Source organism: Hipposideros armiger, unplaced genomic scaffold (genome assembly GCF_001890085.2).
Source record: "Hipposideros armiger isolate ML-2016 unplaced genomic scaffold, ASM189008v1 scaffold_348, whole genome shotgun sequence".
Taxonomy (NCBI): Eukaryota; Metazoa; Chordata; class Mammalia; order Chiroptera; family Hipposideridae; genus Hipposideros; species Hipposideros armiger.
In genome coordinates, this window is record NW_017731698.1 from 976,943 (window position 1) to 1,003,652 (window position 26,710).

Here is a 26,710-nt window from a genome sequence, read left to right on the forward strand (position 1 = left end):
CGGGCCAGCAGACTGGCTTTCTTAATTTATGAGGTAGTCAGTAAACTGCCAGTAGCGGCCATAGTGAAACAGCTACAAGGCTTGTCTACAAAAGAAGTTTAATTAATTTTGATGTTAAAAGAAAAAAAAAAAAAGAAACTTAGAAAATGGAGATTTCTGAAGTGTTCTTTTTGGAATACTTTAATAGTCAAAAAATAGTCAAAAACTATTTTTTAGCTTTCGGTCAATCCAATGATATGTCTAACAGCTAAGCTCTTGGTATCCATTTGAAGTCCATGGCCAGGTTTCCCTGATAATAGCCTCCTTAAAGCTATACGTTGTTAGGATTTCTCCCATGACTGAAATATGGTAGTCTTTTGCTCTTTTTCTTAATGATTTTGTGAGTATTTAGTGCTTGCTCTCTTTTCTTTTATTATAAGCATCTTTATTTCTTTTAGAAGCGGATGATTATGAGTGTTTGGTTTCAGTGGCTATAAAATGAGCAATTGGATTTGATCTCCAACATCCCTTTCAACTTAAATTCTATAATTCTTTCCTTTGTGACCATACGTTTTTTAACAGAATGATGGTTCTTTAAAATTTGTTTATGGTTAATATTTTATTTTTAAGATTTAGAAACTTATAAACAATTATTCTCTTATTAAATGCATGAAAATAAACTGTCTTTAGAGGGTTGTTGTTTCTTTTCCAAAACCCGGATCCGTAGTTCCTGTTCCAATAGAATCAGCCGTAGATTAAGAGCCTTTGTAAATACTAATTTTTATTTTTTAAATTTGACTGAGACATGTAATGGAGCTATCCAATAGAAATTTGACTTAACACTTAAATTTTTTATCAGTTGAAAATGCAAGACATTTCACTGAGCTGTTTCAGTGTAGGTGCCATAAAAGAACTGCTTGAATTTTCTTGGGAAAGAATATATGAAATCAAAAGTAACTTCATATACTGACGTAGTTACAAAATCTGTGAACATTAAAAAAATTTAAGAGTAAAATTTAGGTCTTCAACGTTTTATGTTTTGAAATTTCATTCTGAATTGGGAGTGATTTGAAAAAAATCAAGATTACTTGGGAATCTTTAGTTGACTCAAAGAACACTTTAAGAGATGAATGAAAGTTTAAAAGGATTGGCTTCTAACAAGTTAATTTACATTTGATTTGTAACCAGTTTGTTTAAATTTAGGGTTGAAATTAATCAAACGACTTTTCTAAGCTTATGACCACAGTTAGCAGATATTTGAATTAGATGGTGTATTTCCACACAATACATAAAAGAGAGTAACTTTTCTTGTCTGGGTTATGCTGTCTCTGAAGTAATCTTGCCTAAAATGAATCTTGATTTTTAAAAGCTAAACGGGATCAATGGAGAATGGATTGCTAAACAGGAAGTCAGTTTTGTACATGTATAAAGCATGCTTACTGCACTAGGACCAATGGTGTTACCTTTTAAAATAGGAATGGATTTTTAAAGATTAAAATTGTCCCAAAAAGGGCATGTGGGCCGTCTTCAGGCATTGAGCTCTCTCCATGCATTCTTTTTGTGTCTTGCTTGATCAACTCCAGAGGTAGGGAGTTTTAACTGACTGAGGGACCCCGAATTAGTCAGGGTTCTCCAGAGAAACAGAACAAATAGGAATTGTACATATATTGGTTATAGGAATTGGCTCAAGCAGTTATGGAAACGCAGAAGCCCCATGATCTGCTGTCTGTACACTACAGACTCAGGAAAGCCAGTGGTTTAGTTCACGCCAACTCTGTGAAGGCCTGAGAACCAGGGAAGCCAACAGTGTAATGCCATGTGAGGGCAGGAGATGGATGTCTCAGCTCAAATCCAGGCAGAGAGTGGGTGTGAATTCCCCCTTTCTTCACTTTTTTTTTGTTCAGGCCCTCAGCGGATTGGATGATGCCCACTCACACAGGAGCACCTATTCAGATGCTAATCGCATACAGAAACATCCTCACAGGCACACCCTGATAATGTTTAGCCAGATACCTGGACACCCTATAATCCAGCCAAGTTGACATAAAATTAACTGTTACTCATTTCAATTTGGGATAACTTTTTACAGAGTTATGCGGTACTTATCCAAAAATCTACCTCTCTGTAACTTTCATTCTATAGTTTTGCCCTCCAGTACTCTGCAGAATATATATAGTCACTTTTATACACTATAAAATGTCAAATGTTTGAAGATAGCTGTCATGAGTTATTCCTCCCCTCACTGAATTCCTTCCAGTTCTTCAGTGGACTGGTTTCCTGATTCTTCAACATTCTCTTTATTATTAAGTATTTTACACTGTATTTCATGGTAATTCAGACCTGACCAACGCAAAATTTAGTGAGCCTGTTCTCTGTAATACAAATAAAAGTTGGTGTCTCTTCATTCATTAGCATTTTGATATATTCAGTCATATGCTTTATCTGCATAGCAGAGCTTCATTTATATTAGACCATCATCAAGATTCTCTTTTCCTCTAGGTTTAGAAATATTTCTGTAAACATTCCTCATCTGAAATGGCTTGGTCTGGGGTGGGGGGAGTCTCCTCTGAGAGGGGTTAAAAATAGCTAACATGTATTTACCACTTACTGTGAGCCAGGACAAGTTCAGATTGTTTTACGTATATTAACACATTCAGTGAGGTGTGTGTTTACTGTTATTGTGTCTTTATTTTACAGACGAGCCTGTAACAGTATAGGTGTGTTTGTCCGAGGCGAAGTAGACTAGTCCTGTTATCTCCCTGTGTTAGATGTTACTCTTGTCATTGCTGCCTGAGATGGCTCAGAGGTGGGAGGGGCAAGCACTTACATCGTGTTAATTAACATCAAGGTAATGCATACTGAGCTTTGAGTAAACTGAACCTTTGTCTTTGATTATGTGCTGTTGCATTTTTTATATGTCATTTTTCTACGGTTATGTTTTGGAATTAAGTGGAGCCACCATACTTCGTGCCAATTAAATTTAGCCTCTCATTGCCACCTGTCTTTCTGGATCCCAATTCCGTCATCTGACATACTTGCCCATTTACTTAGCTTCAAGTCACCTACAGATTGGAGAACTAAAACTTCTGTGTTTTCAAGTCACTCACAAGTTTAGAACAGTCAGGAATTAGGAACCCAGCAATGCATTAAAAACCACCTTCCAGTTTTCCTCTTGTTCTAATATACTTAGTTATATTAACATATATTTTCTATCCTACATGTAGGAATCTCATGTTACTATGTAATATTAGTAATCATTTTCAGAGTTCCATATTCACCCTGTAATTTACTTAGCTGTTCCCCTAAACTTTAATCTACCGTATTTCCCCATGTATAAGATGCACCCTTTTTCGAAAAATTTGGGGTCTAAAAACTGGGTGCGTCTTATACAGTGATTGTGTGAGTGCAAAAAAAAAAAAAAAACAAGTGCGGGAAATGCAAGTAAAAAAAAATCTACAGGGCCTGCCGAGTGGCGCGATGGTCAAGAACTGGCTTGGGACGCCAGAGGGCCCCGGTTCGGATCCCACCCATGATGGTCAGTGACACTGCCCTCCACAGCTAAGATGCTGAACGACAGCTCAACCTGGAGCTGGGCTGCTGTGAGTCACCGGCAACGGCGTAGGCTGCAGCCCCTGTGGCAGTGGGTTGCCATGGGCTACCATGTGTAGCCAGCAGCCAGCGTGAGCGGCCAGCAGCCGCAGTGAGCGGCCGTCCAGAAGCCGGCGACTGATCTGCCTCACCTGGGAAGAGCGCAATGATGGTGCCAACTTGGGCCAGTGAAGCAACGTCCTCCACAACTAGACTGAAGAACAAAACGACAGCAACTTGTCTGTTCCCCTTCCCCCAATTCCCCAATTAAAAAAAAAAATCTACAACCACTGTATAAGACGCACCCAGTTTTTAGACCCCAAATTTTTCAAAAACAGGTGTCTTATACATGGGGAAATATGGGTAATAAGTGTGTTATTACCATTCTTGAGTCTAGATAACATTCATAGAACCAATCTATGATCTGTAAGTCAAGTGACCTTGTGAAAGAAGGAATTGAAATTGCATTATTAACAAAGCTGTCGCTTTATGAGCTCCACTCGTTAGTAGAACCTCACAGTCACCTTTTGTTTTCTTTTGGGGCCTTGCTCATTCGTAGTAAAGCTTATGTGTCAGTTGGAATCCACCTTGTACTTCTTTTTGAAGATATAACCTTTTGCCCAACTCTAGTCTTAAACCACCTGTGTTTTTGCATAATTCTTCAATACTACCAACAGTAGTTTGAGCAGAGATGTCATTGAGGGATTCTGGGATAAGTTATATAGGCCAAGAGGCCTATATAGAGAAGCAGTTGATGTGTGTTCTTTAAAAACCAATCTCTTTTAGGGCCTCAGCTTCCACTTAACAACATTTGTTCTTCAACTTTTCAAAAGGAAGATCAAAATCTTTTACAAAATAAAGAGAAGCAAATAAAGATGTTTTCCTGTCTGTTGTAGCTCCATCCCAAATAGTGTTTCTTTCAGAGTGTCATATTATAGCTAAGCAGTGAAATCAGAACTTTTTGTTGTCCTCGGCAGCTTTGTCAATCTACCAGTTAGGTGAGGAAGAATGAAGCGTAGGCAGAAAGGCAAATAGGAGAAGCTATCGGTGATGTAGAAATAGACAACAGCCTGATACATAATTTGTGGGTAATCAATCATTCAAATAGTCACTTTTGGAAAGTGGCTCATGTGCATTTAGAGCTTTTGCCTGGCCTCCCCTTTCTTTAAACAGTCGGGAACTGAAATGATTGGTAATCATGGACTTATCAAAGCCCTAAGGGTTGCAAAGCGATAGAAAACCCAACTCCCAAAAGGAATTTATTGACAAATTATTGAAGAGATCAGCGGTAGGGCAGACTTTAAGCATTGACTGACCAAGGAGCTCAAGTGATCCCGCACTGACAGGCCCATTTCTTCCCTGTCATCCTCTCTTCTTCCTTTCTTTTCTCCCTCCCTCTTAGACCTTTTGCAGAGGTTTTCCACACCTCAGTTTCAAGTTCAGTAAGAAGAAACAAGTGTCTGCTCCAGAGTCACAGCAGAAGCCTCGCTGCCACCTGTTGGCCCTCCTATCGCATCCACGTTTCTGAACCAGTTGTCATTATGGCCGGGGGTGTCTGAATATGGGGGTGACCTACACTGAGAATTGGGAAGGGCAGGTCCCTAAACAAGAAGTGGGGGGTATTGCTGGAAAATGGGGGAAAGAACGCTGAGGTGGCAAATAACAAATATGTACTTATGCCTCTTGAATTCTGATTTTATTATTATAAATTGGTACATTTGGTATTATTTGACTTTTTTTTGACCAATGAAAACTTCTATTTCAACCTAATAAATGTGAGGATTTAAAGTGGTGACAGTATAGTGAAAGGAGCATGGCTTTTGAGTCACAAATAGAGATTCAAATCCTAGTTCTATTACGTTAGCTCTATTGTATCCTTATTGTTGAGAAATTTAAGGGCACCCAATAAATAACATCCCTTTCTCCTGCTTGAGTTTTGTCAAGGGAAAAGACCAAGATTAGCACATAGGAATAAAAATATTAGTTTTATTACTGATAGAAGCTGAAATGAAGGAGTTGTTTTTGTGTTAGCAACAATGAGGTTCTAATACTGAACCCAGAACTAAACAGTTATTCACCTCCACCCCAAGCACTTTGAACAATAAATTTTTTAATCTCGGGTCTGCCTCTAATAACTCAGACCAGAATACATGAGTCCTGTAGCCATCTGGCTTCCGAAAGAAAGCTGGGATGAGCAGATCACATGTCCAGTTCTGGGAGCATCTCCTTGTGCAGCTCATTTCACCTCAGTTGATAATTAGTGGGACGGGAGGCCGGAAGGCCTTGAGGAAAATTGTTCTTTGTAACCAGAGGAATGATGATATACATGTCCCCAACACACAGGTTTACACGTTAATTGTTTTATCTGTAAATAAATAATTACTTTAGGACTGGTGTGATCTGATGCCAGCAGATTCTGGGTGTGAAAACTCAGGGAGATTATCAAATAACCACCCTCTCCAGTTTTTAAAGTTTATAATAATTGATGTGTGAGTAGGTGGAAACCCACTTTGCCTAGGAGATGAGTAAAATTGGTAATAATTGGGAAAACATAAGGATTTGTGAAGTGGGAGGAAGCAGGCTGTGAAAGAAAATGTCTTACAGAATCCATAGCTATCACCTCGTTGCAAATTTAACCCAAGACAAGCAGAATTTTTCCCCACCAACCATCCTCAACCAGTTGGTATGAATTCAAAATTTTTAGCCCATTTCCCCTGTCTAGTGGTTCTCACAGTGTACTCCCTGGACTGATAACGACAGTATCATCTGGGAGAATTTGTTAGAAAAGCAAATTGTGGAGTCCACCTTACTCCTACTAAAACTCAAAACTCTGGAGGTGGGGCTTAGCAATCTGTATTTTAAAAAACTCTCTAGGTGATTTTGCTGGATATTGAACTATGAGAATTACATACCATGACTTGCAAACGTCCCCATAACAGTTTCATAGCTGAAGATTAATTGTACTTGCCAGTAATCTTTTCTAGTTCCTAATCGTGAAACATTTTATTAAATATGGGGCATGGTTTTTGGGGAGGGAGAGGGTTAAATAGGTTAAAATAGAGGTTAGCCCTGAATGCCAAACAGGCATGAGCAGTAAGACTGTATTTTCTTCCTATAAGTTTAGATATAGCGGCATGATGTTTATTTAAAAAAAACTAAATGTAGCAACAAAATGCAGAATGGGTGGATGTAGGAGATCCTTGAATGAGAGAGAACCTGGAGGGGTTTTGTGTAGGGAGACTTGAAGATCAGGAAGAGAAGCGTTATAATAGAAGAGGCTTTTCACAGGAAGGGTTACTCAGTGACTGACTGAGCTGAGGGAATGGAGTCAAAGATGATGTACCATCTCAAGCCCAGGTGATCAGGATAATGGTGACTGGGAGAGGGAACACTCTAATTTGGGAATAAGGTGAATCCATTGTTAGGCACGTGTTAACTTTGAGGTGATTGTTTAAAGGACATAGATGGAGAAAGAAGAGCTGAGAGCTCATCTCTCAGTAGTTTAGAATAAGAGGAACATTGAAAGTATTTTGAAGAAAATTAAAGCACCCATTCTTTCCTCAAATGCTTACTGAATGAGTACCTTGTGCCTGGCACAGTTCTAGGTTCTCAGGATAGCGTAATGGACAAAGTCTTGCCCTGCCTTCAGAACTAATGCTGAAGATGGAGGGAGAACAACAACAACAAAATCAATAAATGAACAAGATAATTTCAGATAAGAAATAAAGGGCTAGAAAAGAAAATAGAGTAACAGTGAAGAGTGACTAAGGAGTAGAGAATTTCTTTAGATAGCTGTTCAAGGGAAGACCTGAGGTAGTGACATGTGACTAAAATCATGGAAGATAGTTTTAGGAATCCTAGAAGAGGGTGGTGTTACAGAGTGGCCTAGGAGAATGGCAGGAAAGCATATTAGAGGGTTTGTTTTGCTTTTTTTGCCCTTCCAGGGGCAATTCTATATGAAAGGTTTCCAGAGATAGGTCTGTGTATTAGAAAGAACATGGGCTTGGAGACCTCCCAGGTCATCCATTTCAGGCATTTGTTAGCTGTGCAGAAGCTCCTCAATTTCTTTGAGGCTTACTCTTAGAAGAGTTAAGAGTAAGAACACCTCATAGGATTAAATTGTGATGATTCAATGAGAGAATGAATTTAAAGCAACTAGCATAGTGCTTAGAACATAAGTACTTAGTGATAAGTGTTAATAGCCATAATACTGAATGAAACAAAATTCAGTCATGTGACATGCAGTTTCATTTAATAGATCTAATGTCTTGATATACAACTTTATTTAGAAGTTATACTTAGATGTTTTATTATGTAAAACATTTTTAGAGGCATGAGACTACAGTTAAAAATATTTTTATAATTAAATGATGTACTTTGACTAACTACCAGATGACGTTTGCTCACGTGCACAATACTGTAAGATGTATTTTAGTAACTTTTAACTTTTTTTTCTTTTTACAGATGTGTACATCTCATGATTGATACGAAGAAACTAGTCATGGGCCAAAGGTCAAGATACTTCTCTGGGAAATGTTGCTGATGCTGCTTTATAAAGTCATACAATGAGTGTTTGGTTTAAGAAAGATTTTCTTATTTAAAAAATTTTCATCTTGGAAATATATCAAGTGAAAATCAGAATCTTTTGGGAAACATTTTCCTCCTGATAAATTATCCTTGTAATGGGCGACATGGCAAACAACTCAGTTTCCTACAGCGGAGTGAAGCACACTCTTAAGGAAGCTAATCATGAGGGAGACTTTGGAATCACACTCGCAGAGCTGCGGGCTCTCATGGAGCTCAGGTCTACAGACGCATTACGGAAAATACAGGAGAGCTATGGAGACGTCTATGGCATTTGCACCAGGTTGAAAACATCTCCAAATGAAGGTGAGTTTCGTTAACACTTGCTTTTAGTTCTCTGTGCAGAGAGTGCTGAATACTTGGCTTATAAATGAGCACGCTTATCTTGTCTTGGCTGTTGTATACTGATGCCATCATTTTAATGAGATTAAAGATAGGTGAAAGTAACTATATCAAGATATAATGTTGCACACTAATTTATATATTTTCGGTTGATGGGAGGAAATATTTTTTACTGCGGTACGTATTGTTGCTGCTTATTTGTCATAGCAAGATTGTCTTTCCCCTGGAGCTAGGTAGGATGGAACTAGGCTTGGTAGCCCTCAGGGCATTCAGTGGAAATAAACCCTACTCACTAGCCTTCATTTTGCCAGGTGGCTTAAAATAGTTGTCACTGCCAGTAGCTGACCAAGTTGTTTTTAACCTAAACTTCAGTAATGAGTTCAGATGGTCCTAAAGAAATGGAGTAGATTCTATGGCAGTTTTTGACCTAGCAGACATTGCCTTTGATTAAAAATAGTTTTCAGTCTTAGAATTATGTTCAGTTTCCCCATTCAAAGAAGCCTTTGGTTTCATAATTTTTAACTTGTAGTAAGTTTCTTTTTGAGACTCAAGAAAGGAAAATTCATCATAACTTCATTTCATTATGGTCTTTGAAAAGGTTTGAGAAGGATGGCTTTTTATACATTGATCATGTTGGACAGAAAGTTAATGTTAGGAAGTTTCAAATCGCAGGGTAGGGGGCGGGCACGTGAGGATGAATGGTGACTACAATTTATTTTAGTAGGGATGGGAAATTATTAATGCCAAAACTTAAAGTGTATTAGTATATATTCCAAAGCCAATTCTAGAGAAATTATGCAGAAGTGTTTTTCTTACCATTTTTTCTGAAACATCTCATGGCATGCTACTAGTTCTGATAAAATTCAAAGTAATAGCAAAAAAGTTATTTCTAAAATTGTTAAATAATTTTAAATCACATTTAAAAACTATTTTAAAACAACCTTTATAGAATTCTGTGTAAATGCTCATGATTTTGAGGAAGAAAATATCAGTATTCACACATATCCTAAAAGGACTTCCTTGGATCTCTTAGAGTATGTTCTTTTTCTTCTGCAAGACCTGTTAACTCTTTCAGATTTTGTGGATCTTATCCTTAAGTCAGAACCACTAAACACATGAACTCTTAGTTATACCTTCAATATGCTGTACCATTTTAAGGTAACTGGGTTCCCTATTGTTGATAAAAAGCCAAGGAATCATGAACAGAAGACCCATGGACTTTTAACAGATATTAATATGACAAAATTCAGAGTTTGTTCATTATACAAACCAACTGAAGTATTAGCTAGCTTCATATCACCTTACATATTTGTACATTAATATGTTGGTAGCAATTGGTAGCTTCATTAATTCAACCATATTTACTTACTACATTTATTTAATCTAAAACCTAATTAATTGTTGGATATTTCATGATCACCAAATTATTGGGAGACTTTAACATAAAAAGCCCTCAATGTAATAACAGTGAGCTCATAAAAACGATACTGAGCTTCAGTTTCAAATCTGTACAAGACGGCACTTCCCCCAAACATGTATTTGTATCCTCTGCTATTAAGTACAATTCTTGTCTTCTAATAATAACTAAATACCCCTGTATGATGTGTTCTCATTTTGTATAGACAGAATTTCCCATTAGTTTAAACTGTCGTTTCTTTTGTGCTATTATTTTGGGCAGTACCCCCTGCATTGATTTTGTTTGAATTAGTGGAGTTTTATTGAGTTAAATGGAAATTTTATATCTAGTACAGTAGCTTTTAAAATTTAGGGAGGAGATGGTTGTATACCACTTTAACAATATGATGGAAGCTGTAGATAATCTCTAGAAATTGTCATTAACACTTAAAATTTTGTGTGCGTTGTTGCTGCTCTGTGATAGTAAATGTGTGCAATATTTTTCCCTCTTTCATTCTTGGAAAATTCTTGCTCATCTTCTTCCCTAGAATTGTAAATTTAATTTTTGTTAAAACTTAAACAGTTTTCTTCATTGTTTATATATAGTTTGTCATTTTGAAATATTTTTTATAGAATGTGAAAAAGGATGAATGCTGTTTTAAGCATTATATTTGTATTTACAGTTGTAAGAATTAATAAGAGCAGCAGCAGTCTGACAGGAGTACGATTATAATATTTCCAAAGGAATAGTTTTAATAGATACAATTCACTCAGCTAGTGAGGATTTTTGTCACTGATCAACTAGGCAAATGATAATAAATGAATTATCATCAGAGATAATCTGCTAGCAGTTTATCTGCCCAAGAAAATGATCTAGACACCAAGTACTTTTTTGTTAGTATAACCTGATTATGGTCAGGGAAAGTAAGATGAAAATGATTGTTCAAAGTACATGAATTTTGGCTAGGTAAAACTGAAGTTCATCTGTCCTTTTAGTTGGTTAATTTCTTCATTCATTCACTGATACATTCTTTCATCAGATCTAGGTTCTTAATTGTCATATATTTTATATACTCTCTAAAGAAAGATTTAGTGTTGGCAGTTTTAATTGTAAGATAATTTAAGAAAAACAAACAAACAGAAAAGGTAATTTAAGCATATGATTAAATTACATCCCAATTTCAGAGACGTTAATAAAATGTAAGAATATATGCATCTTAGAATTGCTGGAATGTTGTATTCAGCAGGTTATCTGCTGTGTGGCAGGTACTTTTTAAAACTAGGTTCTAAGCATTCCTTCATGAATAAAGCAAAAATCCCTGCCTTATTTTTATGTGGGGGAGACAAATTCACAAGACAAGGAAATAAAATGTGTAGTGTGTGCGTGATACATGCTTTAGAGAAAAATGAGTGGAGAAGGAAAATCAGAAATATTGGGAATGTCAACATTAGATTGCTATAAAGTCTAGAGGAAAAACTGAAGACATTTCTTAAGAACAGCAACAACAGGTCCGGCTGAGTGGCTCAGTTGGTTAAGAGCTCGTTCAAGAGTTTGAGCTCTGAGCAACAGTGGTTCGAGTCAGCCCGAGCTGAGCAGCCGTGAGCTGCCAACAGGTGGCAGGATGGCTCAGCTAAAAAAAAAAAAAAATAAAAAAAAAAAAAAAGAACAGCAACAACAAAAATGATAGGTAACACTTTTTGTGCCAGATTGGTTGTTAGCACTTACAAATACTAACTCATTTTATCCTCATCACCAACTAATCCTGTTTTACAGCCAAAGAACCCATAGCACAAAAAGGTTAAGCAAGTTTACCAAAAGTCTCCCATATCCTAAGCCCGGAGCAGAGATTCATACCTCAACATATGGAGAACATGCTTTTAACCACTATACTGTACTGCCTATTATAAAAATTCAGATCATGCAGCTTGCAAAAGAGTTAAGAATATTGAGAAAGAGATACTTGTATTCTCTCCTGTCAGTGGTATTTTTTGATGACAGGAATTACATGATGGAAATAAAAATAATTTTCAGTTTTGGTTTTATGGATCTGTCTTTAAAGTATGTATGCCTTATCCAGGAAGTTGTACTTGTGTGCTCCCTTATTTGACCTGCTAATGTATTGCTTATTCTCTAGCAGAGAGTCCTTTAACTTGATTTGAATCCAAAAATGTCCTGATTGATAGGAAGTGTTTTGAGCCAGGTGTGATTTTTAAACTAAAAACTTCCCAGTGGTTCTTATTAACTATCTTTACTCTATAAAGAATCAGAACTATAAATTTCAAGGTTAACTGGAATTGAGACTTGTAACTTCATATTTTTAGCTTTATCTATTGGAGTAAGCACCTATCTTACAGTCCTCAGGATCCAAGAATATACTTTTATGATAAAATAATGTTCTTATAACATCCTAATTCAGTGAAATCACCATTACAGTTTTTTTTCTTCGGTATCTTTGTTTTCCTACATCAACTTTCTTATTCCTATTCTAAATCATATTTCTTGATCCTTTTATTTTTATACTAACGTTTGGTATCTTTTCCATTTTAATGTGTTCCTATGTTATATTTTATATTGAATGGTAGAATAGACTAATAATAAGATTCTTAGGGTGTAGATCTCTATCCCTGGCCTCATGTTCCTTATTCAGTTGTACTGCATTAAACAAAGGATAAAAATGAATTCATGAAACTTAAAGACGAATATTGAGTGGTATTCTGTAAGAGGCATGGCTTCATGGACTTTTAAAGGGCAAGAAAGCAAATGGGACACTAAGCTTTTTAAGTGGCGGTTGCTAAAATTAGGAGAGGAAAAAAGGCAAAGGAACTAAGAAAAAGAAACAGCAGTAGGAAGAAATAAAAGGGATATGTGGTAGGAAGCCTGGGAGAGTCAACAGCATCTGTCCCTGGCTAGTGTTTCAGATGGCAGCTTCTATTTGCACTCACAGAAGTAAGGCTGTTAGTATTGGTGTGCTTTGACCATGTCTTCATGGTGCAATATGACAAAACTAACAGTCACACATGGAAATCTATTTTAACTTTCTCCAAAAATCAGCCCTTTGCCCAGACAAAATCAGTATTGACTTATTGGCTGCTACAAGAATGCTCTGATGCCCTGATGTGTGTGCTTGGTTGTACAGGTTGGCACAGCCCTTTCAGACATTCAGCAAGGATTTGCATGGCCACGGTATGCCATCCATGTATGATGTAGTACGTGTGTAGTGCTAACAATGGCTTTATATTGGTGATCCTCAGCTTGACCTTCTCCTAGAAATTTATTACTGCTGTAACAGAAATAGAGAATTATACATTTAATACCTGCTCAGGTCACTAGTTTTCATTACTTAGGAATTTCTCGAAGATAGTTGTAACACTGATTATTCCTTTAAGTTTGTAGCATACGTATTATTTGTTAAAGCTGTACTTAGTAGAGCCTGAAGTAGCATAGCTTTAGTTAGAATTTTTTTGAAGTTCAGTTTTCTGAGTACAATGGACATATTTTCCTTCTCAAAATGTTCTGTTCTGGCTTTTGTAACATACTCTTGGGGTTTTCTTTCTTCCTCTCTGCCCAAGTCTCATCAGCCTCCTGTGCTTTCCTTGAGATGTTGGCAGGCCTTGGGTTTCTGTTCATCTGTACACACTCCTCTTCATCTATCTGCACACTTTCTGGGGGGTGCCATCCACTCCTAAGACTTCCCATGTCACCCGGATGCTGGTGATTCCCATACCTGTAGCTGCCGTACAAGTTTTTCTCCCAAGTTTTGAGGCTGAAAGCCCAGATCTTTCTAGACATCTTCATTTTCTCAAACTTTCCCTTCTGAAAATATGCTTCTCTTTTTCCCCTTTCCAATGAAACTGTTACCCATCTTGTTAGGTGGCCTTGACTTGGACAGGAATCTTGAACCTACTCTCTCTTGGGCGACAAGACTTGGAAATTCTAATCCCTAACTTTGTCTTAACTCAAGAGTGCCTGCTTCTCTATGTCTCCTCTCCCCTGTTTGAGGCCACTGTCTTCTCTTGGGTGATTCAAATAACAGCATACTAACTGGTAGGAGGCATAGCAGAATTTTCAGTTTTCTCAAGTACTGTTGTGCCATGATCACTCTTATTTCTGGGCCTTGCATACTAATCTCTTCACCTAAAACACTTGACCTCATCCTTCCTATGACTGTAGATTTGTAGATATCTTAGAATTCCCTCATCCACCCCAAACCCCTAAATTTTGAATTCCAGTTCCCTTTGAGTACTCCAATAACATCCTCACCACTTCCTCATAGTACTTTACACACTGGGTTGTGATTATCCGGTTACCTCTCAGTCTGCTCCACCAAACTGTGAGTTCTTTGAGGGCAAGTGCCAGAGAACGGCATCCTGTCGGACTCATTTCCCTTCATATCCTTAGTGCCTTTCCCAGTGCCTGGCTCATTGTAGGCATTTGGGAACGAATGCAGAAGTTTGACTTTAGACCAGTGATTCTGAAAACTTGGGGGGTTCTCCTTTTTTGAAATTGAGACTATGATGACAGTATTAGTTTTCCAAGAAGAATGCATCTAAGAAATAAATTTTTATATGCTTTCTAGGTCTGTGTGTTTTCCTGTGGCCTCACTTAGAGAGGTCAGGGTGCTTACTGTGCCACCATGCTCACACCACACACGGACACATACACATACAGAAATAAAGTACAGAATTTATACTGTGTGCTGGGCGTTAGCCGGGATTTTCAGTTAAACCCACCTGCTTCCTATGTTGCAGCATTCCCCCCGCACCTCCATTTCCTAAATTGAGACCTGGTTTTATTAGTCCCAGCAGTTGAGTTGCTACATTTTCTTGTAAAACTTTGTTATTGATGGAATTTGCATTTTATTCCATATGTCCTTTTCAAGCATGTAGGTAATACTCTGAGCCAGTATGTATTTATAGAATGAAAATAGGCTTTCTGTTTTTACTTCCATATTGGCGGATCCAGAACCCGAAAGCGTGTAATTCCAAGGCTGCTGCTGATGGTTTTTGGTGAAGCTAACTGGGCTGTGAGGAGATCAATGCGCACATGCCCTTGGCCTCATTGCCGCTAACACTACAATCAACTGAGCCAAGAGGCCTCCGCAGAGGAGCTCTCATTGTATTCATTCATAAGTTATTCTTAATGATTTCATATCATACCTACTCTGTTTTTGAAACCAGGACCACGTGATCTCATTACCAGTTGCACCTGCACAGCTGTATCTCTTCCCCATGAACTTTCCTTTCTCTTTCCCCACAGTGGCAGCCTCTTCTGCACCTATAACAGACTAACACCCATGCCCGGAATTCTCTTCTCTCTTGCTCTTGAAAGGCTTTATTCTAGTATTAGCCTGTGTCTCCTGTATCATCAGTGTCTTATTTTCTACTTGATCATTTCCATTGATAAATAATGTGCCTTAGTATGTGTCCCTCGCCTTTAAAAAAACAAAATGGGTAGTATTTATCCATTTTAATTCACCTTTACTGCTTTATTTCTCCCCATTGCATCATACTCCTGGAAAAAGTTATCGATACTCATTGTTTCCATTTACTCATTCCCATTCTCTGTTCAATTGTTTCTTATCAGACTTTCTTGACATGGCACTCCACTGGAAGATTCCTTATCAAGGTCATCAGCCTCCATCTAGCAAAAGCCAGCTTGTCCATTCTCTGTCTTCATCTTACTCAACCTTTGTAACACCATTTGATAGAGTCAACCACATTATCTCCATCTTTTAGAAAACTCCTTTTTTCTAGGCTCCTGTAGTATTCCATGAACCTGTTTATGAGTCATGTCCTCTTCCCCACTCTTCTGCCTCTTCTCAGTTGCTTTTAGCTTCTCTTCCCCTGTCTGACCACCAAATGGTGGATTGTTCCAAGGCTCTCACTCAGCCCTGCTCTCTTCTTGTCTAGTTACTGTAGCTTTCGGGACCTCTTACCAGGTTCATGGCTCCAGAATCATCCACGTGTTGATGACTGTGGCTCAGAATTCTCCCCAAGTTCCTCATATGGATACTCAGCTGTCTACTAGACATCTCCACTTGTTTAATAGACATCTCAGGTTAATCTATAACACAGGAAACACCAACTCCTGCCTTTCTTTTCTCACCCAATTCTGCAATTCCCAAAGCCTGCTCTTGGTAAATGTCTACTACCTGTTACCCAATCCTTCAGCAAGTTCTGCCTGATCTCCTCACAAGATACCTGGCAGATCCAGTCCCTGCCTCTGCCTCTACCACCCAGATGCAAGCCATCATCATCCCTTACTTTGTGCTGCAGCAGCCTCCCAGCTGGTCTTTTCCCTCTACTCTTGCACTCTTCAGTTTATCTTTCACATAACAACTTAAATGAGAGTAGTTATCCCTGCCCTGCCTAAAACTTTCTTATGATTTCCACTTTTCTTAGAGTAAATGCCAATCCTTTTTCCATATTATTTTAATTGTCTTTATTTGTCTCCCTGCAGTGTAATAATAGGTTTGCTGAATATAGGATTTGTGTTGTGCACACTGACTCCTCAGCACATAGAACAGGCCTTGGAAGTAGTAGATGTTCAGTAAATATCTGCTGGGGAGCAGACTGTTGTTACAGAACATTTAACTTCATTTTATATAGATTCTGTAAGTTTATTATTTTATAGTAATAGAAATTAATTGCCCCACAAATGGAGTGAAAACCTGTAGTATTCATTTTGTAACTCGTCTTCCCCTTTTCTTAGTTTAATAACTATTACCCTGTAATTTATGATTTACATACTACATACCTTCTCCTTTGGTCCTTCAAAACAACCTTATAACTTATACAAACAAATATTAATGCTCTCCCTCAGCCCCCAAAGAAGTTAAGTGAGTTGCACAGGATTTCAGTAGGCGACCTCGAACCTAGATCTCTGAATTTCTAAGCCAGACAGCTTGATTGGTGTAGTGACCTAGGTGTGTGCTGGTATGAGTGGTGGTCGTATGGAAGAATTATAATAACCTTGAGCACCAGCTTCCTTTTTCCTTCCCAGATTCCCTCCAAGGTACTTTTTAAGCTACCTTTAGTTCTATGGCTGTTCTTTTCAGCATTAACATGAAATATTTGCCCCTGTTAGGACTAATATGTTAAGATTTGACCAATTATTTTTATAGTTACAGTGGAGATATTTAAAACTTCCAGTTTTGTATGTGTAATTAATGGTAGACTCTATTAAGTGTGAGCTAAACCGATAGAACCAATATCTTCAAGCGAATTTCGTAGGAAAAAAATGGACATTGATGGGGAGAAATAACAATCTTCTATTTTGCTATAAGGGTATTAAAATATGAGACAAACTTAACCTATTATCTAATAACATCCTTTCATAAAAGAAACAACATTTAATTTAAAAAGCAGCAAGCACATAATCTCAGAACATGTCAAAGTATAGTTCTTTAGAACAAGTAACTTTTGTTTTGTGGAAAACTTCACTACATTGATTCCTTTATCCCCCAATTAAGCCATGGACCAATATGAACTGTTTGCAGTCATGTGGGATCAGACAGCATTGCTCTAGTCCGAAGAAACATTGTGTGGATTCTCATACCATCCTTCCCCCTAAACGCAATTGCTACAATCCTTCACTGCCTTTCTTTCCATTGACTGTCTCAAAGCCCAGAGTTCTGGGGAAGTTTTCAGTTGATGACTTTTGTCGTGAGAAATCTAACATGCCTTCTCAACTGCCCAGTATGGACCAACTCTAACAGAGTTGGTAGTGAAAACATTCTCTGGAATGTTTTTGGTACCTTTAACAAAGCAAATAATTACTTTGTAATCTATGGATTTATTTTTCGTTGTTTATTCTAACAGTTTACTTTCTTTGTTCTCTCTTCTACTCTCTGCCTGCCTCTGCTTTGAGATTAATGGCTAAAATAAAGCAAGAGCCTTCCAGTAATCTGCTGTTTTCCTGTCTTCTTCCTTTGATGTTCTCTCAGAATGAGCTCTTGACCAAAAAAAAAAAAAGTTGAATTAATTATACATTTAAATTTATGATGCTAAATTAAAAGTTATAACTTTCTAGTATCTGTGCGCCCTTCTTTGGTATTCTTAAACAATCTGAAGAGAAATTTTGTTGGTCACTGATGTGTTTTCATACCCTCACAGTAATGTAAGTGTGTACATACTTTGCATTAGCTGATTTGGATATATCTAGTTTCGACCAGATCAAGAGGGTTAAATCAGAGGAGGACTTGTTTGATAGGGTGAAGGAAAGGCAAAATTGATGTTTATCCTACTCTCTCTTAACCTCCCTCATAGCTTTCTAATTCCATACTCCGGGCATTAAATATGTCTAACGTGTACCTGTCCCTTACAGTGACAATAGGTACAGTCAGTAGCACCACCTATTTCATCAATTGGAAATAAATCCTAAAAGTAAAACTTGAAAACAAAGGTCAGCTGAAGTCTCCTGTTTTTTATAGCTTGTAAATGTTTTTTATAGCTTGTAAATCTTTTATCAACCCAAGTATAACATATTTTAGTAGAAAAGTTTTAGAATGTGTGATAGATTATCTTTTCATTGTTCTTCAGTTAGTACGAGCGAAAAGCAAAGACTTTCACTGATTAAGTCAATCAAGTTTCAGTAAGTAAAGCAAAATATTTTTATATATTCCCCATTTTTAGAAGTAAACATCGTAAGTAAAGGTCAGGGGAATGTTTAATTCCAATATAAAAACCTTCGAAGTGTCCTATCAGTTCTGATCTGTAGCAGTCTACAAGATGGTATAAGATAGTATGATCAAAAATAAGCCATTTGAAAAAGTGAAAATTCTTAATCTACTTTTGAGTTACGTACTTAAAATGTTTTTTTAAAGTACTGCTCATGTTTTCAGTGATTTAAATTCCAAAAACAACACAAAAAATAAACCGTTTCAATAGGGTCTTATGCATTGGAACCTAAAGTATAAAGAATTAATGTGTTTTGAATAAAATAGATCTTTTCATTTGTAAGTAGTAAAACTGTTCTCTGAAATTTGTTTCTTTTTATTAGGTTTAAGTGGAAACCCTGCAGATATAGAAAGAAGAGAAGCAGCATTTGGAAAGAATTTTATACCTCCTAAAAAGCCAAAAACCTTTCTTCAGTTAGTATGGGAAGCATTACAAGATGTCACTTTAATTATATTAGAAATTGCAGCCATAGTTTCATTGGGCCTTTCATTTTATCAACCTCCAGAAGGGGATAATGCACGTAAGTAAATTGGGGAGAAAAAAACAACAAAAAAAGACGTGTGTGTGATGCTAAATTCAGCTCATTTGCTTACCTAATAATACTTAATAATAGTAGCAGGCCAGCAGTTACTGACTGTTTACTGTATACTAGGCACCATTCTAATTGTGCCTTTAGTAGTTCTTTACATATATATTACCTCGTATAATTTTCATAATAACCCTATGATATAGTGTCACCTCCATTTTACAGTGAGACACAGAAGTTACATAACCTGCCCATATACACATACAATGTGTCTGGCAAGGAGCTAAGCCATATATATAATGTAGTTTTTGCTATCACTGTTTTAAGTTCTTTAGAATACTACTGTGAAATCGTTTTTCATTTGGGGATTTTGTTTTGTTTTGTTTTGTTTTTAATCTGTTTGGAAAAGCATTCTGAAAGCAAAATTCTGTTCTCTTCCCCAGTCCATTACTTTTGAAGTTCTTAAAATGTGTTGTTGTTTGTGTGATTTGGGTAATTTCCTTGACATTCTAGAAATGTTTATACTACAGAGTATCCTGGCCAATGGAAAAATCCATTATAGAATGGTAGATCTGCTTTAACTTGTAGCTGCAAATGGTTTTGTTTTTCTCTCAGCTTTCTGTGGCCTTCATTTCTCTTTTAAATTTCCTCTCCTCCTTTTAAGAGATTTATTTAAAATGGATATTTCTGACAGTACATACGATAACTGCTAGGAAATCTAGTTTGGGTATTGGTCAATATATTTAAGTAGTTATAGAGTGAACCAACAGTATTTTGTCTATCAAAAGGGTTATTCACCAAAATAGTTTTGTTCATTAATGCTTCGTTTTTATGCCTTTCAAGTTATGAAGACTTTAATAAATACTTGCTAACTCGAAAAGTTGGCTGAGGTAATCATTTAAAGTAATTCCTTCAAAGGTATGCCTAAAGCCCATGTGAGAACTGTTGTGTTTTTTTTATGCAGACATTTGATCCCAGGAAAGGCCAGTTTACCTGAGATCAGTGTAGATCAGGGTTTCTCGACAGGAGGACTGTTGACATTTTGCATTGGAACATTCTTTGTTGCCATGTGCATTATACCAAATGAGGCAACCCAAAACGTGTACAGACATTGCCTAGTGTCCCAAAGAGGGCAAAACTGCCTCTGGTAGAGAATAACTGACAGAAATAAGAAAAGATTTAGGTAATGTTCTTGTCAGTATTGAGCCAAAAATATTTTTGAAACTTTTGTTTTTTTATTAAATAATACAATAAAATAGTACATGTTTTTGCTATAGAAAAATTAGGGGAAATGACAATTCAAAGGAAGAAATAATATTCACTGAAAATTCCACATCTTAGAGATTACTGCTATACCATTTTGATATGTATCCTCCCAGGTTTTTAAAAAAAATGTTTTTGTGTATATGTGTGTCTGTCTGTGCTCATGTATGTATGTGTTCGTGCGTGGGTAGGTGTGAGGATGTGTAAATGTGTGCATCTTTTTTATCTGAAAAAGGAGGTCATACCATGTTTAGCAGAATACAGCTAAATTCATTAGTGTTCAGTTTATCCAACTGTCGTTATGAATACTGGGAATTGGTATTCTAGGATTGGATGAGCTAGCAGATTATTAAAAACTTTTTACTTTTAACATTTTTTTTTACAAGACTATAAGAAAAACTAAAGAAAAATATTTTCAATGAGAGTGGATTTTATTACTAATGAGGTCTGGACAATCTTATGGAACTGGGACTGCTTCATTTGTAGGATGTAGTGACAGGCCCTTTCCCAAATTTGCTTAAGGAGATACTGGTATTAGATCCAACTGGGAAGATAATCTAGAGTTGTCAGGGTCATAAGGCCCTTTAAAGAGACTCAGAATCCACCAGAAGGTGTTAATAAAACATAAAGGCATGCTCGCTCCATGGTAAGGTGTTATTTAGTGTGTGTACTTCATTCTTTTTAACATTTATTAATGTACTCCATGTATCTTTTCATCATGTTATGTTTTAACACTGAGTAGTAATTTGCTTAAAAGGAAATCCATTCACTGTAAATCTGTAGTCCTAGAAATCTAAATTATCAAAATCTCTTACTGATATGGCTTGGGGTAAAAATAAGTGCTCTAACCCACATCATAATCTATATACTAATATACTTCTAGTGGTTCTGAAACTCCTTAGTCGCAGGGCCCCTTTACACTCTTGAAGTATTGAAGACTCCAAAGTGCTTTTGATTAGGGGAGTTATAGTTGTAGATATTTACTGTGTTCTTAATTAAAAGAGAGAAATTAAAAAATACTTATCAGTGCATTTTAAAATAACTATTGTTATAATAAATATATAATTATAATTACTGTGATTATTATTCACGAAGTTTTAAATAATGAGAAGAGTAGTGGTGTTTCTCATCTCATTGTATCTCTTTAATGCCTAGCTTAATTGATTATAACTGGATTCTCATCTTCCTCTGTATTCATTGTATCATATTAGCAAATGTAATAAAGTCTTTGGAAAACTGCACTATACATTCATGAAATATAAGGCAAAGTTTTTGTGAATGTTCACATCACCCCTTCCTTTTCATCCCCAATTGATCTTACTCATCTCTGGCTTCTCTCCCTTCAGCTGTCCCAGGTAACTCTCCCAGATTAATCTTTATTCAGTACCTTTGCCCCTCAAATCCTCTCTTCTGTTCATGCTCACTGTTCTGGAATATTCTTTAATCATTTCTAATGCTATTCATTTATTCATTCTTTTCTTCTGAATAATCCTTTTCCTGCCTTGCCTGTGCTAAGAAAACCATTGACTTTCAGAGGTTTCAACTCAGCCCTCAGTAAGAAAGAACTTTATGTAGGAACGCAGAAGAACATACACCTTCATGTGAATTTATAAATTACCAAAGTAAGCTTTCAGGAAACAGTATGAACCTTCACTGCGTGTTCTATTTCTTTCGATTTTGTTCTGTTTCATTTTTCAAAATGCTGGTCATGAGCCACTGAATTGATTTTAGACTCACAGATTATATAGTCCAAAGTCCAAAAAGCACTGTTCCATTATTCTTTCTTCACCGTTATTGACTCTACAAACTTAGTTTTAAGTTTGTTTTTTTCCTTTCCTGTCTTTTTTCAAACTCCTTTCTGCCATAGAGCCTTTGTGCCGACTAATCTGTCCCTGGAATGTTCTCCCCTTAGAGCTATATGGCTGGTTCCCGTTTTTCATTTGGCTCCTACCTCAAATGTCACAGACACTTCAGAGAGGCCTTCTCTGCTCACCCAACCACAATTAGCCCTCTTTGTTCATTTGATAACACATCTCCATGTTTTATTTTCTTCATGGCACTTACGCTACCTAATACTAATTATCTGTGTTTTATTATCTGAATTCTTATATTATCCAAGCCTAACAATCTGAACATGGGTTCTCTGAGGAGAGAGAGCTTATATGTCTTACTCACTCCTGTATCCCTAGCTACTGAAAGTGTCTGGCACCTAGAGTAGGTGCTTAAATAGGTGAATTAATGAGTAGCTCTTTGCTTAACTTTTCATGTTATGAAACCCAACAGTTGATCATACACCAGTAAAATTGATCTAGTAAGTAAGCATGCTTCATAGCACACAATACTTAATTTCTCATATGCGTTTTACCTACCATAGTAGTTATTAATAGCATTAACCATTTGTCAAGTGCAAAGGATGTCTCCGCCACTGCTCCCCTTCTTTTATAAGTGTCCTCTTGTTGAATCCTCACAACTGTGGGGAGCTGGTGGTATCCTAATTTGACAGGTGAAGAAACCAAAATATGTAACTTGCCTTAGGGTTGGGGTTTAATCTTAAACAGTACTGTAGAGTGCCTGCCTTTCCTGAGGCTGAGAATCTTCAGAGGCAGGGAAGTTGGAATTGACAGAATGAGCATTCTCGTCATTCTGGAATGCTTTGAGTTCAATGAGATGTTTAGAGCTATAAGTAAAATTAACGAGCTATATAAAGATCATAATCATTATATGTCTGTTACCATCAATTCAGAATCCTTTTTTGATTAGCCTTTTCTTTCTTTCCCAAATAGTTTGTGGAGAAGTTTCTGTTGGAGAAGAAGAAGGTGAAGGTGAAACTGGTTGGATTGAAGGAGCTGCAATCCTCTTGTCAGTCGTGTGTGTGGTGTTAGTAACAGCTTTCAATGACTGGAGTAAGGAAAAACAGTTCAGAGGTTTGCAGAGTCGAATTGAACAAGAACAGAAGTTCACAGTCATCAGGGGTGGACAGGTCATTCAGATTCCTGTAGCTGACATTACTGTTGGAGATATTGCTCAAGTGAAATATGGTAAGTCCAAAAGAGCAGTGGATCTGTCACAGGTATAAAATTATTATAATATTGTTGGCAATTTAACATATTATTGCTTTTCATTTTAGGTGATCTTCTTCCAGCCGATGGCATACTTATTCAAGGCAATGATCTTAAAATTGATGAGAGCTCATTGACTGGTGAATCTGATCATGTTAAGAAGTCTTTAGATAAAGATCCCTTACTTCTATCAGGTATGAATTTTCTTTATAACTTTTAATTTGTCCCAACAGCTGTACACCGTTGTCAGCAAACACGGTTTTTCCTAAGAGCCAATAATGTGAAGAGGATTCTGGATTTTATGCTGGCTTAATCCTTGTAATCCTTGGGGACTTTCTTTTTCTTTTTCTTTTTCTTTTTGGTATACTTTCAGAGACATTAGATATCTTTGAATCCAGAGTTATATTTTCACAAATGAGGACACTGAGTCCAAAAAATTCAAGAGATTTGATAGTCAGTGTTACTTAATGTTAGTGTAACGATAAAACTAAAATACACATCAAATGATCTCTATTGAATTGTTCTGTTTTTCTGTATCACATTTATATTTACAGCCTGTTAACATACAAGATTGAAGAATGATTATGTGTTTAAGCAAGTTAGTGAATTTTCTATGATGGTCGACAAAGGATGGGTTTTCTTTAAAGAACTGATAAAATCTTTAAAGTTAATTTAATCCAGTCGTCTCATTTAACTACTGAGGACTGAATCTGAGACATAAACTATTTATCTGAGATTATATGACTAATCAACAGTGCGCCCAGGAGTAGTACCACATCTACTGGGCAGGATTAAATTTGCACGTGGCTAAGACATGTTCTGAGAAGGGAAGGATTTGTATGGGTGAAGGTACTATTTGAAAAGGGGAGGAGGTGGGTGTCTGTTGAGGCTCTTACAGCAGCCTGACTGTGATAGCTCGACCTAAGGTTAATTGGAAACGAAACAGAAGGAATGATGGGAACAATTCCAAACTGCCTTCTAAAATACATTAGATTGAATTATACTAAAGTTTGGAGGAAGCAAAATGTGGCTTATTTGTTTTTCTATTACCATTCGGATGTTAATGAATAATGCCAACATTTTATTCATTGTAAGGAGATTCCTGCTGATTTAACTGTTTAATAACTCGGCAGCTATAATTTTTCAGTTCGTCTCTGTGAATTTTATATTTTAATTGTTTGAACATGGTTTTACTGAAGTCAAAGTCAAACCTATGACAAGGGTCAGTTACTGTATTTCCCCATGTATAAGACGCTTCCATGTATAAGATGCTCCCATGCATAAGACGCACCTTAATTTTGGGGCCCAAAATTTGAAAAAAAATGTATTACATAAAGTTATTGAACTCAAGTTTTATTCATTTGAACTCAAGTTTTATTCATCATGAAATTCATACAACTCCTCATCACGGTCAAAACTCCCAGCCATTAGCTTGTCCTCATCTGTGTCTGATGACGAATCACTATCTTCATATATTGCCTCGTCCTCAGTTCCATCTATGGCATTTAAAATCTACAACCACTGTATAAGACGCACCCAGTTTTATGACCCCAAATTTTTCGAAAAAGGGTGCGTCATACATGGGGAAATACGGTAAGTTAGAATCACAACTTCAGGGCACATACCTAGCTTTAACAATTACCTTTTTAAGATTTGCAAATATGTGCCAAAAGCTTACTGTGGAACATTCCACTGTTAAAAATTCGAGTAATTACATGTATGTACATTTATAAACACCATTATAAATAGGATAACATTTCTTCTTAAAAACCTTGAGATTTGTTTACCTTCAATATTCTTCACCACTAAGAACATTTAATGTACTCTTTTGAGGTTTTTATTTATATTGATGTGCTTGTGATTTATTCCAAATAGAAAAAATAATTTGTATATATAAGTATAATGTATTTACATATAATGTATACTTATTTTACTTACTCCTTGCCGTACGTCTAAGAAACTGTAGTTACTGTTAACCAAATAAAATCTATAATCGTTCCAGAGGGGAGGGAAGCTACCCTGTTTCCCTGAAAATAAAACCTAGCCGGAAAATAAGCCTTTGCATGATTTTAGGTGCCAAAATACAGCACCTTGGCATACTGAATATTTTAAGCTGAAGGAGTTTGTGGAAAAGGCACCCTTCTCCCTGAAACAAGTCATAAAATCCTCCTGTGAGAAGTGCGTGCCCTCCGTATCATGGAGGAATCATGCTGCAGCTTATTCTCCTGCTAGCTCTTATTTCTGGGGTAGCACAGTATCTAATCCTTACCTCCATAGACTAACAGGACCATATCTGATGAACTGAGTCTTCTCTTGCCTTTTTGCCATAGATACTCCATGGGCTTCATGTACATCTAGCTTACTTACATAGTGCTTAGCTCTTCGGGTTGACATCCTTTAACTGAATTTTGGGCCTTTCCTGTTTTTATAGAGATGGCTGCTAAGTTTATGTGTACTCAGGTTCCTAATACAAGTTCACCAAGAGAACTCTATAAATTTTCCATGCTGGAGAAAAGACTGAAATAACTTTGTCGAGTCCTTTATCGTCGTACGGGTGGGAAAGTTCTGCATTTATTTCTCTATTCCAAAAATGTACTAAAAAACATGAAATGCATTTATTTTTAAATTTATTCTCATGATGCCATCTCTCATTGCTGTTCTTGGCTTCTTAAATTTAGATTTTTAAAAGCAGTTTTTCAGTTAGCAGTGGGGATATGCCCAGAACAGGAATTGTTTACTTTGAGCACATTAACGGCTAATATATGATTACCTGTGATAAGAAAGAACAAAAAATAGGAAATTGAAATCTGCCAAAAGACAGAATTGTTAAAAAAAACACAAAAACTATCTTTTACACATAATACTTGCTCAGTAAATATTGTTTCATTATCCTAAATTTCATTTCTTGTTTCACTTGCATTTTCACTGGCAAAGAAGCTAATAAATTAGTGAAATATTCAGAATATAAATTTTTAAAGCAAGAAAACCAAAGGCCTGAAACATTCATGTTGGATAAGTTACTCAGTAATTAACAGCCAAATATTATCTCTTAAGTATTGAAGTAAGTACATGTGCTTTATGTTCTTGTTTAGCAGATAACCTTTGCACATGGATTTGGTACCTAAGATGCTGGGAGGTGCTAGAGACCCTGCCTTCCACGTGTTGGTGAACTAAGAGATCAAATAAATAAGTGATAACTGTAAAGAAGACTTCACTGAGAGTTAAAAAAGAGTGAAGTTTTGAAAGCTACTTAAAATTCACCCAAATACTAGAGAGGTGGGAAGCCATTTAACAA

General features: G+C 36.6%; 1 protein-coding gene across 1 annotated transcript in view; it reads left to right on the plus strand.

Moving 5' to 3' along the window:
* The window catches only part of ATP2B1 (ATPase plasma membrane Ca2+ transporting 1), a 129,085-nt gene that overhangs the window by 45,292 nt on the left and 57,083 nt on the right, over positions 1–26,710 (plus strand). Inside the window, exons 2-5 of the mRNA XM_019661437.1 lie at positions 8,032–8,457; positions 18,890–19,087; positions 23,140–23,394; positions 23,484–23,609. Coding sequence (XP_019516982.1) covers positions 8,250–8,457; positions 18,890–19,087; positions 23,140–23,394; positions 23,484–23,609 — 787 coding nt within the window. The 5' untranslated portion in view covers positions 8,032–8,249. The remainder of the gene's footprint in view (positions 1–8,031; positions 8,458–18,889; positions 19,088–23,139; positions 23,395–23,483; positions 23,610–26,710) is intronic.